This window comes from Brienomyrus brachyistius, chromosome 7, assembly GCF_023856365.1.
Source record: "Brienomyrus brachyistius isolate T26 chromosome 7, BBRACH_0.4, whole genome shotgun sequence".
NCBI lineage: Eukaryota > Metazoa > Chordata > Actinopteri > Osteoglossiformes > Mormyridae > Brienomyrus > Brienomyrus brachyistius.
The window spans coordinates 22,409,946-22,429,496 of NC_064539.1; the positions used below are offsets into that span (position 1 = coordinate 22,409,946).

General features: G+C 42.0%; 4 protein-coding genes across 4 annotated transcripts; all 4 read left to right on the forward strand.

Annotated features, from left to right (window-relative positions):
- Nucleotides 1-465: 465 nt before the first annotated feature.
- Nucleotides 466-1,692, forward strand: LOC125745610 (claudin-23-like). The gene has a single exon (XM_049018614.1). It carries the CDS (start codon nt 519-521, stop codon nt 1,287-1,289), a length of 771 nt encoding a protein of 256 aa, XP_048874571.1. The 5' UTR covers nt 466-518; the 3' UTR covers nt 1,290-1,692.
- A 7,009-nt stretch (nt 1,693-8,701) lies between these two features.
- Nucleotides 8,702-13,176, forward strand: LOC125745608 (claudin-23-like). The gene is made up of 2 exons (XM_049018612.1): nt 8,702-9,555; nt 12,921-13,176. Exon 1 carries the CDS (start codon nt 8,774-8,776, stop codon nt 9,542-9,544), a length of 771 nt encoding a protein of 256 aa, XP_048874569.1. The 5' UTR covers nt 8,702-8,773; the 3' UTR covers nt 9,545-9,555; nt 12,921-13,176.
- Nucleotides 13,177-16,274: 3,098 nt separating this feature from the next.
- On the forward strand, nt 16,275-17,993 carry LOC125745609 (claudin-23-like). Its single transcript, XM_049018613.1, has one exon. It carries the CDS (start codon nt 16,352-16,354, stop codon nt 17,120-17,122), a length of 771 nt encoding a protein of 256 aa, XP_048874570.1. The 5' UTR covers nt 16,275-16,351; the 3' UTR covers nt 17,123-17,993.
- Nucleotides 17,994-18,078: 85 nt separating this feature from the next.
- Nucleotides 18,079-19,449, forward strand: LOC125745612 (claudin-23-like). The gene has a single exon (XM_049018617.1). The coding sequence runs from the start codon at nt 18,310-18,312 to the stop codon at nt 19,042-19,044; it is 735 nt and encodes a 244-aa protein (XP_048874574.1). The 5' UTR covers nt 18,079-18,309; the 3' UTR covers nt 19,045-19,449.
- Nucleotides 19,450-19,551: the final 102 nt, after the last annotated feature.

The following is a 19,551-nucleotide window of genomic DNA, read 5'->3' on the forward strand; positions in this document are numbered from 1 at the left end:
GACAGCATGGTGGGAATTACGGGCAGATCAGAGTATACACCTCACTTAACACTGTGCTGTGTGGTGCCCTTATGGGATTAACTTGATCAGGCCTAGCATTCTGTCCTCACAATGCAAACAACTCAGGCCAATGGAGAAGTTTAGAAATGTTCCTTAAATGTTTCCTTTTAATTTTCATGTTGGGGTAGGCTTAAATATTTTTACTTTTATTTTTTAAAGATTAAACATTTCTTCCGGTAATACTTTTCTGTGTGTCATTTTCTCAAACTCATTTCGGTCGATCAGACATTATATTTTGGTATTGAAGCTTAAAACAAGTTTTGCTAGTTTGGTCTCCAAAATTAAAAAGTGTGATAATAGTCGACTTGTAACACGACCTGCATAAATTCCAAGCGACACATGAAGCCTACCCACGAGACATGGCACCTCCCCTAGAAGTTTTTAGGCTTTGAAAAGAAGAGCTGTCGGCATCAGCCTGCTTCTGTTGCAAATTTGCCTGATACTGGCTGCTGTACGCCATGCGCACGCCGAGTATACTTATATTTGGGATAGTTTTTGCTCCCTGCGGCTTGGTGCTGGACCTGACCAGCACTGTAGCTCCACACTGGAGAATAATCAGGAACATTCCGAATGAAGCGCCGGATATAATCCTGCAGCAGGGGATCTGGGACATATGCCAAGCTTCCACGACCACGAGGAAGGTAACGTGTAACCAGCCAAACCCAACTTACTTCAGCCAACAGATAATTCCAATCGCCAAGGGCTTGATGATCGCATCTCTTCTGGTCACACTGCTGGGTTTTGCAGTGGCCGCACCAGGAGTTAGATGTTGGAGAGAACGGCCAAACTGGATAATCGCAGGAATCGGGGGGTTTTTTATATTCCTCTCTGGTGTCATGACCCTGATTCCCATTTCGTGGTACACGCACATTTTCACAGCCATCCCAGCAGAGAGCCAGAGCATCACACCAGGATATTGCATTTTTCTGGGTTTCATCGGCGGCATCATGGAAGTTCTCAGTGGGGCAGCCCTGGTAATCGGAATGTGCTCTTGCTGCGGCGGGTGGAACCGGGGAGAGAGACGATCGGACAGCAAAACCACTTACTTCCACAACAGAGAGGCAGTGCCCCGGAGGATCGAGGTGCCTAACATCAGCAGGACCAGAAGCGATGCCAGCAGCGTCCCGTACTCCAGAGACACTCTGGACGACCAGGATTTCCCTCAGACGAAGACTTCAGGGAGGATCAACACCACGTACAGCAGCAGAATGTGTGATGCTGACTTGTGAAAACCAGTAGGGCAACGATTATTATTCAAATGAATTTTAATGATGAAAATAATTATTTTTCGGGGATGATTGTAAGACAATTTGTTTCCTATGTCTGTCTAAGAGTCAATGGCCACTTTTAACATCATCCTTGTGGAAAACGTGTGTTATAATCGGTTTTTACTTGCAAAAATGTTTACTGTTATACTGTTCTATCAGGCGTAGTTGCAGTAGTCTGATACATACAGTGAGTACATGGTTATGGTGTAAGTCCACTTTTTAAATTGCTGGAATATTTATATACATATGTTTATTTCCAAATTTTGCACGATAATGCTGGTCTGAGAATTTTTTTTTTAAATCAGAGCTGGACAGTATAATGCATATTCTTAAGATACTTTATACAAATAAACACTAAACAGCTGCTGTAAGTCTGTTGTGTTCCTTGACTTGAATGTCTCATAGTCTTTTAACAGATGCTGTGTTTTTAGGAGATTAGCAAAATATAACTCTTGCTAACACCCAGATAGTAAAAGGTATCTGGTCCAGATTCGGGCCAGATGTGTCACATAGCCTCAGACCTGGACCCAGCAAACCGATCCAGTTTGGCCACTTCTGGCACAAATGGCTGAACCTGAGGTTTTCCGAACGCCGAGATCAGATTCGCTTTCCTGCTCCAGTTCAATAGTAAGTCAGCGTCAGATCTTTCACATTTATGTCACCGCCGGTTTAACTCTGGGCCAAATCCGCACCCTCAGTCTTTGACATAAACGTAGGCCTACTGTAATTCTCACTCATTCTTAATTATCAGCTTGTAATTATTTTGTGGATTTATCAGTCATATATTAAAATCGAATTGTGATCTTGCAAAGCAAGTGTAGTGTGATTCAGAAATGAAAGTGCAAACAATAGTGAGGATGTAAATATATATTTAGGATTAAGCAGGGGCGGCATGGTGGTGCAGTGGTTAGCACTGTTGCTTCACACCTCTGGGACCCGAGTTCGAGTCTCCGCCTGGGTCACATGTGTGTGGAGTTTGCATGTTCTCCCCATGTTGTCATGGGGTTTCCACCAGGTACTCTGGTTTCCCCCCACAGTCCAAAGACATGCTGAGGCTAATTGGACTTGCTAAATTGCCCATAGGTGTGTGAGTGTGCCCTGCAATTGGCTGGCCCCCCATCCAGGGTTGTTCCCTACCTGGTGCCCATTGCTTCCAGGATAGGCTCCAGATCCCCCACGACCCAGTAGGATAAGCAGTTTGGAAAATGGATGGAAGGATTAAGCATTGTTTTATTCAATCAGACAAGCAACAGGATGTCTGAAATTGAATACACAAACATGATTACTTGACAAATGAAAACTAATACCTACTCTCATCTTCTAAAACATTAACTTCGTTTAATGTAAAAACCATTCATGTCACAAATATGTTCTTTCCAAGTCTCTGTCATTTACAACTTTCTTCCCAGTTTTGGGCATTGTTGGTCATTGTTTCATAGCCCTTTAGCCCTAGTGTGTTTTCCATGTTCCCTGGACCGCCACATAGCTCAATAGGTTGCGTGATATGAATGGATTGTAAAGCCTCCGGTCGTCAGGGTTTCAGGCTGGCTGAAGACTAGCCTCACCTGTATTCATTGTTTTCAGTTTCCCTAGTGTGTATTATTTATCATCGTTTTCCTGTTTTAGGTGTTCTCAGCTTTTGCTCTGTCTAATTATGTTTCATGTATTGTTATGGTCCTAGATGTCCTAGCATTGTTAACCTTTAGTGTCTCCTATGTTTTCTAGTCTGCTTTCCTGGTCCTGATCCCAGTGTTTTGTTACTTTGTAGTTTCTTCATTTGTTCCTTCTTTAGCCGGTGTGTTTTGTACCCATCATGGTCCCTTTACTTTTGTGGTCTTCCCCAGTGTGTTCAGTTCAGTTTCATCTATAAACCCCTTTGCCTTGGAGCCGTCAGTTGATCGTCACTCCTTTTTCTGCCTGCGCCATGCCCTGCCATCACAGAATGACTGTCTCTGAGACACCCCTCATGCTGGGATCTATAACCCTCACCTCCTCTCCAGTTTTTGACCTAGTTGATACCCTGGTGAGTGAACTCTCCACCTTTCAGGCGATTTGGAACAGCCTGTCTGAGACACAGCGCTTCCTCCAGTCCCTGTGCTTGTGCAAATGTCTAAATGAGGTAGGGAGACATATTTAGTCCAATCTTTGCCCGGAGAACACTGCAATCGCACCTGAGCCTTCGGATTCCTTCCCAGGAGAGTCCGCTATGTCTCCAGCTTCCTGCTCAGGGGATCCTGCCGTGTCTCCAGTTTCCTGCCCAGGGGAGCCTGCTGTGTCTCCAAATTCCTACCCTGGGGAGGTCACTGCCGCCCAGCCAGAGTCTCTAGCCCAGTAGAGGCTTTCCTGGCTGTTCCTGGTCCTGAGGAGGACAGGAGTTTTTCCTCACCTCCGCTGAGTGCTTCACCAGGCCCCCCTCCCAACAAGAGGAAGTGGAGGAAGCAGACTATACCTGGTTCACCCCAACTTGCAGAACCCGCCCTGCAGGGGTCCTCTTCTTCTCACCCCGAGTCACCTGAGTCCAGTCCAGAAGGGGCGTCCTGAGTTACAGAGTCTGGCCCACAAGGGCCCACAAGGGCCCACAATGTCCTACTCCTGCTTCACCCAAGCTTCCAGAGCCCGGCCCATAAGGTTTTGCTCCTGCTCCGCCAAAGCTTCCTAAGTCTGGCACACCGAGTGTCACTCCTGCTCTTCCCGAGCTTCTCGACTCCAGCCAGCATGGTCCTGCTCCTGGTCCGGCCAAGCTTTCCATGTCCGGCCCACAGGGGCCTGCTCATCATGTCGTCTTCTTCTCAGTGCCCCCAGAGTCCGTCTTCACCCCTGCAGTGTCCTCAGAGTCCATCATCAGCGCTGTAGCACCTCCTGAGGCTGTTTTGGCCTTTACAGCACTGCCTGAGGTTGTCCCCAGCCGTGCAGTGCCCTCAGAGCCCATCTTCCTGTAAGTGCCCGCCTCGTTGTCTGCTGTTGATGCCTCTGCAGCACCACCTGAGGCCGTCATTGACACTGCAGTGTCGCCCAAGGTTAATTTAGGTCTGCAGCAGTCCCTCTGTGACTCGTCTTTGTTTTGCTAACCCGCCAATGTCCCTTAAACCTCAGTCTGTTCTGTCCTGGTCCCTTCGTCCTTTGTTTCCTGGTTTACTGCCCCAAAAAGTCCTGTGTTTGCCCTTCCCTTTTGTCTCCTATACTCTGTCTAGGTCCCCATCCCATGTCCCTGGTCCTCAAGTTTTTTTCCCTGCTTTACTTCCTTCGTCTACTTCACCCTGTCAGTCTTTGCTCCCCTTCTGCTTGAATTCCTGGGTCTGTTAGTCCATCTACTTGCTTTTTGTTGATTGTAGCCGTGTCTGGTGCCCGCCCGACCCTGCCTCTTATTTCTCTTTCACTTTCGGGCAGTAGGCATTGCTGCTCATCCCACTTTCCCCCGGTCTCTGTCTCATAGCCCTTTAGCCCTAGTGTGTTTTCCTTACTTCCTGGGCTGCCTCATAGCTCACTGGGTTGAATGTGAGGCTCATAGACTGTAAACTCTCCAGTTGTGGGTTGAAGACTGGCTGGACTGGCTTCTCCTGTATGGCTTTTCAGGTTTCCATTTTCCCAAGTCTCGAGACCAAGACCATTCTCAAGTACTTCAGCACTAGTTTGCAAAGTAACTACTGAATTATTATGAATCTCAAACATTAATAATACGCATACTAATACGGCCTACTCATACACATAGAAGCACTACAAAACAGAAGAAAGAGTAACCATCAACACAGAAAAACGTTGGTGCTTAACTGGAATTTGGTGATTTATTAACTTGTTTTTTTTGTAGGAGTCTTTCTACATTGATGATGTCCCTGTAAAAATGGGGGAAATAAAATAGGCTGTAGCACAAGTGAACTGCATTAAATCCAAACAAGAATTGCAGAGCAAGTGTCCAAAACACAGGTTGAGGCTTTGGTCCCTCTTCAGCCTCCAATGATCTTTGTGGCCACCTGCCTGCTCAGATGCAAAACTGAACCACTGAATAGCACATGAGTCGATTTCGTTGTGTGGAGCATTGTGTGCTGCTTCATCCTGGTGGCCTCTATTGAATTCAAACCCCACGCACTATAATCTGTTAGTAAACAGATACCCCTGTACATATCTTTCGTGAGATATTCTTTTGTAAGGTTGGTCTGAGCCACTCTTAGGTGTTTCTTATCGCTGTTGTCATCTCATACTGCTCATTTAATACAAGAGTAACATCATAAGAGTAGTTTCATAACCAAACATTGCTGAATTAAAAAATAACGGGTCCATATGATAAATGATTTTGTCTGATACATGACTACAATCTCCATTAGGCTTTGCTCTTGCACTCTGAAAGCATAGCAAAATGGCCTCAGTGGCTTGCGGACTCATAATGAAAGAGAAGGAATGTGCTGATGATTGTGTATTTATTTATTAACTTGGAAGGAAGGTGTGTGTGTGGGGGGGGGGGGAGTTCTGCCGATATTGGGGTGGACATGTTCCCCCAATTACCGACGCCCCTGGAATGTACACACCTCTACAAATGTGTCAGAGTCACAGTATATCAAATCTTTAGTCCATGAGGTTGATAGGAGTCAACACTGTAGGTTCACTTATACATTTGTCTAATATATTTTCCCCAAAAGCTCTCCGTAGTAGTCCGTACTGAAGCATATAGGACATTCTCTTATATGAAGACAGTAACACAACTTTGTGACATGTGTGAATCCTTTTGCCTTATCTCGACACGTAAATAATTACAAAGCCTTACAATATGAGTTTTGCGTCATTGTTTAGCCGATAAGTGGCTGAAGGGGTTTCGCAACAGTGAATTGCTTAATAGTTGCGATAAACCACTTGCGAGAGAAAAAATGTCGATGTGATATGTGTATGATGTGGAAATATGACTCTTTAGTCATATACGTTATCTGCTTTAAATATGCCAGAGTAATGTGTAAATGTGACACATGTCAATGAGATATATGTATGATGTGGAAAATATGACTCTTTAGTCATATACGTTATCTGCTTTAAATATGCCAGAGTAATGTGTAAATGTGACACCAACGAATCAGTGCAAGTGCATTTCATACAGCCGATGTTTAAAATGCGGCGGCTAAGGGAAACGGGAAGGGGAGAAGCCCGCAGGACACTGCTGGCCACCGAGTGTCGTGCTTATCCCCTTATGATGAGCTTGGCGCAGAACCCAATCAACCTGCCTGCAGTAGCAGTTCTATTCACGAATTCCGCACTTTTGATGGTGAAACAGACTGTTTTGATTATGACACTGAAGTCATTGAATACTTGAAGTTGGGTTCGAAGATGGAGGACCTGAGTCATTTCCCTACAATAAAGGCTGTATTGTTGAAATTCAAGACTGCGACGCCATCTAGCGCTGCAGTGGAGAGGCTTGTCAGTCTGGGCAACCTGGTGTAAACTCCAAGGAGAAATAGATTGTCTGTCAAACAATATGAGAGACTCTTCCTAATGAGATATAATCACAGGTTTACTAATAAATAAGCAACTTTACTGAGTTTAATCACTTTATTTGGCATGTTAAATGCAGCCCGCTTGCCATTTAAATATGTTTTTCTCATTTACATTTGTCCTGATCTTATAGTATTACAAAAAGGCCAGTCTATTATTTTATTTATCTATATTTTTTGGTTGTGGGGAGTGTGATTTATATTTACACTAAGTGGTGTTACAAAGTCCAGCTATTGTTATTTTGTATATTGACGTAGTTTTACTTTGAGGTTTATAGCCCATTGTCAGTGCAGCCTTGACTGGCCTGTTTAAAAGGCATGAAATATGCAGCCGAGTCTTGTTCTGTGAAGTGCTTGTTTGACTGGTCTTTACCTGCTCTGCAACTGTTCTGTTACCTTTCTTTACTTTATTAAAGAAACATTTTTTAAATGTTATCCTTATTAAAACTGGTATGCTTATATATGGGTGTAAGGTTTAATGACACAGGCCATTAGTAACTGGCAATCGAATAAAGCAATGTATCATTGCAAAATAATGCAAAAGTAACAAGTAGTGTAACATTACTTTCTGCGGGGAGCAGTTAAGTAAAGTAATGCATAGCGAGTAACGTGTAACATTACTTTTTTGAGTACTGACCACAACACTGGTTATAATATGTTCTGGGAATGAATTATTCAGTACAGAACAGTACAGTGGCCCGTACAGTAGTCCCTCTGTAGCTGTGGTTTACCTCAGTCACCAAAACATGTGTAACTATGTTTTTTTTATAATTCCCTCATCCTTTGAAGGGCATTTAAAGGTACAATTTACATTGTTCTGTTATCCCTTCATGCATGATATTTTATCATTACACCATCATCTCTTGAGAATTATGGTAAATTCATCTCAGAATCCCTTTCATTCTAGTGGGGACAGTAATAATGTAGAATATACTTTATTATTGGTACATTTAACGTTGGTAAGGTCTTCCTGTGTACAGTATGCATGTACACGAAAATCACGCTATATATGGGGCCTGCGGACTGTTTCTGCAATGCGCGGCAGATCAGCTGGGGACACTGAGGGACTTACTGTAGTAACACGTGGCCACCATAAACATAATTTTATCGTTATGTCGGATCGAGGCATTTAAATCTGATATTTATTGAATGTTGTTACAAAACACTTACTTATTGCTCAGTTGATACTTTTATTCAGATCAAATTACAATGTGCTTCTTTCGGTTTCTCTGTACTTTTTTTGCATAACAGGTTAGAGTGAGGTTGGCCAATCTTATCCACAAAGGGCCGGTGTGTGTGCAGGTTCTCACTGCAACTCCCTAATTAGGTCACTAATCAGAGGACTGATTGGCTGAAGAGTCCTCACACCTGGGTTTGAACAGCTGACCTAAAGGTTACCCCAAAAACCTGCACACACACCGGCCCTTTGCAGATAAGATTGGCCACCCCTGCGTTAAGATGTGCACCACTCTTAACATTTTGCTTCACAGTCCCTTGACAAGTTTAATCTGATCAGGCCTAGCATTCTGTCCTCTCATGACAGGCAACTCAGATCGATAGAACAGCTTGATGTAGCCTTAAACATTTAATTTTTAATTTAAAAGTTGTTGTTAACTCATGTTACTGCTTTACCCACGTTATCGGCAGACATCGTAACATTTCATCCAGCAATTTCACTTTCACTAACTGATTTAGGTAGGTTTCATTTTTAGGCCATACTTTACAGTATATTTCAGTACTGGAGCTTAAAACACAATATTCAATAGTTCTGTCTCCCAAGTTAAAATGCGTGACACAGTTGACTTGTAACCTGACTCTCACTGCATAAATTCCAAATGACACATGATGCCTACCCACAACACACGGCACCTCCCCCTAGAAGTTTTTCAGCTTTGAGGAGAGGATTTGTCGGCATTTACTTCAAGAATCTGCCTGCACCTGTTGTTAATTTGCCTGAAACTGCTGCTGAACGCCATGCGCACGCCGGGTCTACATATATTTGGGATGGTTTTTGCTCCCTGCGGCTTGGTGCTGGATCTGACCAGCACTGTAGCTCCGAACTGGAGAGTACTCAGTAGCATTCCGAATCAAGCCTCCGATGTGATACTTCAGCAGGGGATCTGGGATATATGCCAAGCTTCCACGATTACCACCACGGTAACGTGTAGCCAGCCAGACGTAACTTACTTCAGCCAACAGATAATCCCAGTCGCCAAGGGCTTGATGATCGCATCTCTTCTGGTCACACTGCTGGGCATTGCAGTGGCCACAGCTGGAGTTAGATGTTGGAGAGATCGGCCAAACTGGATAATCGCAGGAATTGGGGGTATCTTTATATTCCTCTCTGGTGTCATGACTCTGATTCCCATTTCGTGGTACACGAACGTCATAACAACCATCCCTTCAGTGACCCAGAGCATCGCACCGGGATATTGCATCGTTCTGGGTTTTATCGGCGGCATCATGGAAGTTCTCAGTGGGGCAGCCCTGGTAATCGGAATGTGCTCTTGCTGCGGCGGGTGGAACCGGGGAGAGAGACGTTCAAAAATCAAAACCACTTACTTCCACAACAGAGCGGCAGTGCCCCGGAGGATCGAGGTGCCTAACATCAGCAGGACCAGGAGCGATGCCAGCAGCGTCCCGTACTCCAGAGACACTCTGGACGACCGGGATTTTCCTCGGGCGAAGACTCCAGGGAGGATCAACACCACGTACAGCAGCAAAATGGGCGACGCTGACTTGTGAAAACCGTCAGGGTAACAAGTTCCATTAAAATTCATTTTAATGATGGAAATATTCTTTGGGGGTGATTGCGAGACTGACAGTTTGTTTCCTCTGTCTGTCTTTGTGTTATGCTGGTTTCGTAGCTGTCGAAGGCCACTTTTAACATCTTCCTCATAGGAAACATGTGTATTACAGGCAAAACAAATGTCAAAAATGTTTACTGTTTTACTGTAGTTATCAAGCCTAGTTACAGTAGTCTGATGCAGCAAGTACAAGGTTACGCTGTAAGTCCACCTTTTAAATTGCTGTATACATTTGGGTGCGGGGTCATTAATGCCAGAAAAGAATATATTATATATGGTGTTTTAAAAATGTTAAAGTGTAAATATACAGTTCCGGCCAACCCCGTTGATTTGTGAATTTTTCGCGACAGTACTAGTCTGAGGAATGATAGAATGCCTTGTTTTTTAAATCAAAGCTGGACAATATAATGCATATTCTTAAGATACTTTATACAAATAAACATTAACAGCTGCTGTAAGTCTGTTGTGTTCCTTGACTTGAATGGTTGTAGTCTTTTAACAGACGCTAGAATGTGTTTTTGGGAGATTAGCAAAGTATAACTCTTGTTAACACCCAGATAGCAGAAGGCCAGATGTGTCACATAGCCTCAGGCCTGGACTCAGCAAATGTATTCAGCTTGTCAACTTCTGGCACAAATGGTGATGCAAAGGCCATTCGTTGAATTAAAGTTGAATGATCCAGTATTTTTTATGATATTCCTGAAGTTCCTATAGGTTTTGAGTCAAGTGTCAAGTATATTATTTTTATCTTTACTGATTAAGAATGTGTTTAATTTTTATCATGGAAATCAAATGAAAGTACAGTATATATGGCAAAAAGAATTACATTAATTCATGTAGTTACTCCTATTTTCTTATGTGTAGTACAAGTATAGGTTTTATCTTTCAGTTCAACCATAGCGCTATAGCAAAAATCGATACATATGAGTCATTGTTCAATACTGTTACATTTAATCGGCAAAAGATCTTTGAAACCTTTATGATTTAGATTGCAGCATTCTGGTCTGAATAAGTTTAAAGCTTCACAAAAGAGCCTCTTAACAAGTACAGAAAAAGCTGGTATAGCAAGATATTTGCAGGCAAGTTGTGTTAGCTGAGGAATGCTCATTTGGTTTTCGTTCCAGTAGGCCAAAGGGTCGGCATCCACAGCAAAAGATGTATGACTCAGGTGTACAGTGACATCATGTGAAGCGTGAGGAACTAGTTTAACTTTCAATGTAGAAAAACATTTTCAGGTGTTTATTTGGTTGCACACTGCAGTCATTATAGCTAGAATTGGAGATTTATATTCTATAGGTGACATTTCAAATGTTGCATTTTGTCATTCTGAATCACGTGGCATTTGTACAACAAATGATAGTTTATGTTAATATGTTTATGCATTATTTGTATTGAAATATTAAGCTGCATTGTTAAAACCTGCATATATTAATTACTTTGAAATTCCATATTAATTCAAATTCAATTAAAATTTACAAATTGAATGGGAATTTTATGTTTCCTTGAAACACATTTTTGCATTCTTCCCTTTCCAATTTGTCTTTCCAGCCAGTGGATCTGAAAATATTGTTGGAAAAATGTTTCACATGACCTTTTCGATATTTTCTCCTCAGTCCTGTTGGTATCTGGCAGGACATAAGAATGTATCAAATTAACAAACACAGAGAGAAAAATGTTGTCAACAAACTTTTAGTTGCCAAAGCTGATTAAATGTAGATAGCGGGGTAGTTGGGGTGGAAGGGTATGTTGGGGTAGATATTGTGGTGAGGCGGTAGGGGTGGGTGATATGGAGGTATATTTTGATGTTGACAGTTGTGGTGGGTGGGTAGAGGGTGGGGTTAATTTGGGTTTTGAAAAGCTGTCGATATGTTGGCGGAGTACTGAGGTGTTGGGACTTATGGGTTGGATGATTGAAGTCTGAAGAACAGTAATTACAAAAGTTATAAACATAAAAATAACTATTACCATGTTATGTTTACCTTAATGGTTTCTTGTATATTTTAGCCACTTTTGTATGTCACTTTCACACCATACAACAGGAATTGGGAAATTCTGCTGGTATATATGGTTGTATTCCAGTTAGACTTACTGAAATTCTGTCTGCAAGACCAGAAGGCAAGTGAAATGTCAAAGGACCCCAAGTCGACGCATCATGACTAGTCATACAAAATGCATGTTCTGTAATCTTCTAAAATTGTGACCAAAACTATGATGTTCTGAATCAACTATTTATTTGGAACTACATTTTTTTTAAAGATCCAGGTAAAACCTCTGGTTGTGAGGACGACATACAGTCCACATACATGTTAGTTTTAGTTAAAGTTCATATGATTTTTTTTCTTTCTCACTTAAGTGACTGATGTGACGGCGGAAGGTAAAAATACTGGGTAGCACTGACTAAATTCACATATTTTGTAGAAATTCCCTCGCGGACCACTAGAGGTCGCTCACGGACCACCAGTGGTCCGCGGACCACACTTTGAGAAGCACTGGTCTAAGGCATTAACAGCAATCCCAGCAGCCCTCAGGTGAAACACACATCTTTAAATTTCACATCCACAGTATGCCCTCGGCTTACTCAGGAGCCACTAGAGGATAGAGGAGTGTGGAGCCTTGCAATGTAGACACCTCATATAATTTTCGATTTTCGTAAAAACTCCATCTATTCACTTAGGAATTATAGTAGTACCAAATAACCCTGGTCTCCCCTCCTGTTATAATTGCACTTCTCCTCTGACTTACGCATTTCTAACAATTTTAAGTGGATATATACATTTTTTTAGTGGCGGATATATATTGTATACCTGTGTATATCTAACACTACACCTCTGGGCAAACCCTAACCTATTTAGTGTTTACTGGTCATTGTGTACAATCTCTTTTAAGCAGATTACACAGGAATGTAAAATATGACTGCACTACAAGGGCATTGCATCAGTAAATCACTTTGGTATTTGATCCCTGACCAACAGCCTGAAGGACTGTTGTTGTGTAAGTGATCTGGAGCAATTTCTTTGCTTTCATAGTTTCAGGTGAGTAACATTATTTAGAATTAAATGTTATACTCGGGCATTAATTTACTACTGTGATTCGCCCGGCCGGCACTACCTGTGCAGTTCAGATTCAATAATTCGACCGGGCTGAGGTATTACGTGCATTTAAGTACCAAAACAATGATCAAATGTAACCAAATTTTTCTCACACTACGCATTATATGGAGACTGCAAAAGAATAAAACTGAAAGAAAATGTGGACCATATATTTTGTATGTTAAACCTTTTCCTCTCCAACAGAGTCCATTTCTGTCTTCACAGATTATGCACACTATCCGCTATGAAGAGATTGAATGAGTAGCCCAAGGGACAATGGACAATTTGTGCATTAAACCTTCTCCTCCCCATGAAGACGCATTTTAAGGACAAGGGGTAACATACATTAATGTAACAAAACATACAACTACAAAAACCAAATTTGTATCCCACTTTACTAACACTAAGCTCTATATATGGCCGGTGTGGTTATGTCTTATTTTAAATATAAAAATAAATTCTGCAGTACTATTATCAAAAAGGGTAAATATAAACCATTATTTCAGCTCCAGTGCATTACCCGGTTGTGCTATAGCCTTTTCAAAAGTTTTGCAGATTTCCTTATTAACAGTAATAAGTCTGATACATTATAAATTTTAAATTTTCACAAAATATCTAACAAATTTCCAGAGCAAACAACACACCAGTGAAAAGAAGGGTCTTCGCTTCATATTCATATCAAAGATTTATTTGACCATTTTGACAAGCAGAATACAGAATAATAATTGTTCAGTTTTGTTCACTGAATGTCAGCAATCAAATGACATAACAGATATCTGTGTAACGTCAGACAGTCGTAAAACAACAATGAAGTGACATTTGATATTTCAGAAATGGATCCGCAATTATATAAACAGTAGTTACAGTCAGCATACATTATAAAATATATCACATAATTCCAGTGACAGATATCTTTCATGAAAATTACACTGAAAAAAGGGGAAGCAATTCTACTGTACATTATACAGAAAACAAATACACTGTGTGCAGAACTATTCCTGGAGATTTTAGCAAAAGTTGGGTAAGATTATAAAGGTGAATTCAGAAGTTTTCTTTTGCTCCTAGTAAATTTATTTAGAGAGAAAACACATATAAAAGAAAATCACCTTGATTATCAATGTGTGCAATTATTAGGCAATCAGACATTGAGTGGATTTTTCTCTTTTCAGCATCAACAGAAATAATAATAAAAAACAGTCCTGTTTATTCAATTTATATAAGGAATAATGAACTACTGGCTGCTCTATACAGTCCACTTTAGCACATTAAAGTTTTTGATTTGATCCCAACCTATATTAGCTGAGGCAGCTAGGACTGCCTCCCAGACGCTGCTCAGTGGTGTACTGCTTGCCGCTGTGGTTAATTTCATACTTCAGTAAGGCCGAGTAGTTCTCAATGTAGGTTAAGTCAGGCAATGAATGGAGCCAGATCATAATTCAGTCACCTTCCCAGCTTTTTTAGACCAATCTGTGGAATGCTGTGATCCATGGGAAGGGACATTGTCCAGCATGAATATTGTAGAAGGATGACATTGGAGTGGTACTGTATGTGTATCAACCAATCAGCACTCAGTCCCTGCCGACTTTAAAAGCCCTGTGCAGTAAAGGTGAACACAGTTCTTTATGTGATGAGCTGCCGGCCCCCATGAGAGCCCCCCACTAAAGAGAGCAAGGAGCACCTGGTTTGCAGTGTGCTTCCTTTCCCACACCACACACAGCAGCATTACTACACCCTAACGTGGCTGTCGGGTAAACCCAGTGCTCAGCACTGGCCAGTATAAGTAAATACACTTGTAGTGAGTCTTAACACCATCTGCAAGTCAGAAAGGTCCAACAAGTTCAGGCTATAGGAAGAACTGTCTAGTAGATGACAAGTCAGGTTTGTATCTGATATATTACACGAGGGACGAGCCAAGGTAACACAGATATTCAAAGCAAAACAAAATATTCATTCCATCCAAAAAAACAAGTATTCACTGACATTCTTCTGTAAGCTGATACAACAACCAAAGAATGTCCTGAGATGCAATCTTCAGTCTACATGAACGGGAATACCAGCTTCCAGGTTTCATCTGGCACGTCGAAACTTTTCCTGATCTTCTGCTCTTTGCAGGGTTGCCAGACATTATGCATTCGCCAAGCGTAAATTTGGAAAAATTTACTGCTTTTGGCCACTCACTCAAGTTTCCGTCCGAGCCATGGAAAGACACAATGTTACTGTATATTACCATTTTGTATTATTTACTATAGTCTGCAATTCTTCATTTCTAAAGCAGCTTCAACAATTAAGCACCTGTGTGGTGAAAATTAGTTCATTAAGGCATAGTATGCCCTCTGAGATCCCCACGAAACGCACCCCAGGTATACATTTGGCTATTGTTTCTTTTGAGTATATATGTGCGTTACATAATAAAAGTTTTCACTTTTCTACATTACTTTCTAAATGCTCTTCATGTCTATTGTCTATTGCTATCTCATTGATAACGCGACAGACAGTTCGCGCTGCCAATATTAGTGACGGATTGAGCTTTTGTACCCAGAAATACAAAGACGGATTTGATCAATGCATCGCTAGGAATTTTCTGCCAATAAAAAGTTCAAACGTCACTTCCGTGAGATTCATTCTCGTGCATTTAAGAAGTATGAAGTTATAAAAATATAAAAAAAACTATTCGGATTCTGCTTAGTTGACTTACTCAGTAGTCCATCTGTTTGGAATAGGGGTAAGCTAAATATTGGTACTGAATTTGAAAGTAACTTACCAAAAATCGGTGATAGGCTTCATTTTTCCTCTTTGGATTCCCTCTCCGACCCCCAATTTAAGTATTAAAATAAGTGGATGCAGCCTACTGTTTAAGAACCAGATTTTTCAGGTTCAGCTTCAAATCAATAGAGCACGATCATTGCTTACTCGCGGAAAACGATTAGTTGGCTTTATGTCACCACTGAGGCCGGGACAAGAGAGAGAACATGGTGAGAATGTGTGTAGAGTAAGTAGAAAGGTCTTGAAATAGGTAACAGCAGATTTCTGAATGTCCTCTTCTTTTATTTGAAAAATGATGCTTACTCACTTATTGCTCGGTTGATACTTTTATTCAGATCAGATTACAATTCACTTCTTTCGGTTCCTCTGCACATATTTGCATAACAGGCAGATCAGAATATGCACCACCTTTAACACTTTGCTGTGCGGTGCTACTACGGGTTAACTTGATCAGGGCTAGCATTCTGTCCTAACATGCCAAGCAACTCAGGCCAATGGAGAGGTTTAGAAACGTTCCTTTAAATTTTGATTTTGATGTAGACCTAAATTTTTTTACCTTTATTTTTACTGCTTTACCCACGTTATCAGCAGTCATGGTAACATTTCATCTAGAAATACTTTTATGAGTATCATCGCGAACTGTTTTGGTCAGGTTTAATCTTAAACACACATTTTTCAATAGTTTGGTGTCCCACGTTAAATAAAAAGCGTAACACAGTTGACTTGTAACCCGACTCTCCCTGCATAAATTCCAAAGGACACATGATGCCTACCCACAACACACGGCACCTCCCCCTAGAAGTTTTTAAGCTTTGAGGAGAGGATTTGTCGGCATTTGCTTCTGAACCTGCCTGCACCTTTTGTTAATTTGCCTGAAACTGCTGCTGAACGCCATGCGCACGCCGGGTCTACATATATTTGGGATGGTTTTTGCTCCCTGTGGCTTGGTGCTGGATCTGACCAGCACTGTAGCTCCGAACTGGAGAGTACTCGGTAGCATTCCGAATAAAGCCTCCGATGTGATACTTCAGCAGGGGATCTGGGATATATGCCAAGCTTCCACGATTACCACCACGGTAACGTGTAGCCAGCCAGACGTAACTTACTTCAGCCAACAGATAATCCCAGTCGCCAAGGGCTTGATGGTCGCATCTCTTCTGGTCACACTGCTGGGCATTGCAGTGGCCACAGCTGGAGTTAGATGTTGGAGAGATCGGCCAAACTGGATAATCGCAGGAATTGGGGGTATCTTTATATTCCTCTCTGGTGTCATGACTTTGATTCCCATTTCGTGGTACACGCACATCATAACAACCATCCCATCAGTGACCCAGAGCATTACACCGGGATATTGCATTGTTCTGGGTTTCATCGGCGGCATCATGGAAGTTCTCAGTGGGGCAGCCCTGCTAACCGGAATGTGCTCTTGCTGCGGCGGGTGGAACCGGGGAGAGAGACGATCGGACAGCAAAACCACTTACTTCCACAACAGAGCGGCAGTGCCCCGGAGGATCGAGGTGCCTAACATCAGCAGGACCAGGAGCGATGCCAGCAGCGTCCCGTACTCCAGAGACACTCTGGACGACCGAGATTTTCCTCGTGCAAAGACTCCGGGGAGGATCAACACCACGTACAGCAGCAGAATGTGTGATGCTGACTTGTGAAAACCGACAGGGTGATGAATATGCTTGAAATTAATTTTAATGATGGAAGTATTTATTCGAGGGTGATTGAGACCGACACTTTTTTTTCTTCCGTCTCTGTGTTACGCTGGTAATAATAGGCGTTCAAATGCCACTTTAAATAGCTTCCTTGTGGAAAATGTGCGTTATATCCGTTTATACGCGCAAAAGAAATTGATCAAAATGTTTGTTTATACTGTACTATTAGTTATGGCAATCTGATATAGTGAGTATAATGTTGCGGTGCAGTAAATCCACTTTTCAAATTGTTTTAATATTTGTATAGGTGCGGGGTCACTAATGCCAGAAAATATTAAGCCACGGGCCATGTGCATTATGTACATTTTGATGCTTTAAAACGTTAAAGATTTTTATGTGTGTGTGTGTGTGTATGTGAGTGTAATATATATATATATATATATATAATATAGAAAAACAAAATAAACACTGTTCCGGCCACTCCTGTTTATTTGCGAATTTTGCACGACAGCGGAAATTTTAAAGGCTGGGAAAACGCATTTTTTTTAAATCGGTGTTATGCATTGTACTGTACACCTTAAGAGTTTATACAGATGTTCACTAAATAGCTGCTGTTAGTCTGTCCTGGTACATATGAATCTTAGAAGACGCTTTAATGTGTGTTTGAGAGATTAGCAAAATACAGGCCTAACACTTGATAACACACAATTCATTCGCTATGCAGCACTATATTGAAATATTTATTGTAAGAACTTTGTGTACATATTTCTTTTAAAACCTGTGTATTTGTAATTATTGGTAATTCAGTCTGCGATTGACATGTAATTATTGAAGGGTTTCCTAAGAACTGTAATAAATTGATCTTTATCCTCAATATCTGAGCTTCATCAATCAATAACCTTCCGCAATTATAATTAGAACGAAAAACCTTATCCTTTTTTATCCTTTTAACCTTCTTTCCCTACATTTACCTGAATGTTTACGGGTTAAAAAGCATCTTGCTCTACAATTTCACTTACTTTCATGTAAAGATTTATCAAGTATAGGCCTACTTATTAGTTACTATCCGAAATGTCAGCTGCGTGCTATTTATATTGTTTTTTTTACTAATTAAACGGGGTGTGTAATTACGTCATGCCAGTACGATGCTTTGACTGCAAGAATGTGAAAGGAAAAAACGTAAAAGAAACATGACACTCCATACATTTTCACTCCGAGCTGTCTACAATGGGGCGGGCGTCAGTTCCCCATCTATCTCCTCTAGACAGCTGCGCTCTTTTCGTCTAAATGGTTTTGTTACCGAATCCTATTACATAACCCCAGTATTTCGAAGCGAATTTCGGGAACGTCGTGCTGTGATCGCGATGCCAGACGTGTGTATCCTGACTCTTGGAGTGGTGGCCAGCTTTTTGGGCTGGCTCTTCAACCTGATCGCCACCGGCGCGCCCGCCTGGAGGGCTGTAGGGTCGATCCCGGGAGTATCTCTAGGGACGATTATCCACCAGGGCCTTTGGGACATTTGTATTGAGGTCCCTGGAGGTGGCCTCACCTGCCAGCAGAAGGACGCGCAGTACTTCGCCGAGGAAGTTGTGACAGCGGCAAGAGGTCTGATGATAACCTCAGTCGTTCTCACCGGCCTCGCTCAGATACTGACTGTGCTGGGATTTCGCTGCTGGCGGCTCACGCCGGACTTTCTGCTCGCGGGTCTGGGCGGCGTGGCAGTGTTCTGCGGCGGTGTTTTTTCCCTCATCCCGCTTGCTTGGTACACCAGTCAGCTGAAAGTAATGGGAAGCAGCGGCACGGACCTGCATGCAGATTACTGCATTGTGCTGGGATTCATTGGCAGCAGTTTCCAGCTGATCGGAGGACTCTGTTTAATGGCATGCTTCTACAACTTTTGCAGGATGAGGAGAAACGCTGGATAGATCGTGTCTCCGCAGTGTAACCCGACGCACAGGACTGGAGTCACAATGCAAGGTTACGCTGATCGTAGCCATCGAAAAGTTGAACACGGAAATCCAGACTTGGATACTGACCCGTAACACTTGAATACCGACGCGAATTTCTGTCCGTTCCGATATCCCATCGTTCTGGGGGAACCGGACTATGACGTAATCAAAAATTTGTGATGCGAATGCTTATACAGTGAATTATACTCCAAGTAGTTAAGTAGTACAACTAAGCTGTTTGAAAACTATTGTATGCACTACTCAAGCACTTTAGGGCAATGTTGTGAAAGTGGAATTGAGTGAGTACAAAATAGTATAGGCCTAATCAAAAGGGGTTTTCTTTTTTTATTGACTTTTACTTATATTAAAGCATATAACATACTCTGTATGTATAGTAAATATTTAAATATCCTGACCACATGGTCTCCGTTTTGGGTGGGGCCATGTGTGGTGAATTTAATGCTGTCCCCCTAATTACTGAGT

Excerpts from the sequence above, each read along its gene's own strand:
- LOC125745610 (XM_049018614.1), top strand. The coding sequence starts at position 519 with ATGCGCACGCCGAGTATACTTATATTTGGGATAGTTTTTGCTCCCTGC.
- LOC125745608 (XM_049018612.1), top strand. The coding sequence starts at position 8,774 with ATGCGCACGCCGGGTCTACATATATTTGGGATGGTTTTTGCTCCCTGC.
- LOC125745609 (XM_049018613.1), top strand. The coding sequence starts at position 16,352 with ATGCGCACGCCGGGTCTACATATATTTGGGATGGTTTTTGCTCCCTGT.
- LOC125745612 (XM_049018617.1), top strand. The coding sequence starts at position 18,310 with ATGACACTCCATACATTTTCACTCCGAGCTGTCTACAATGGGGCGGGC.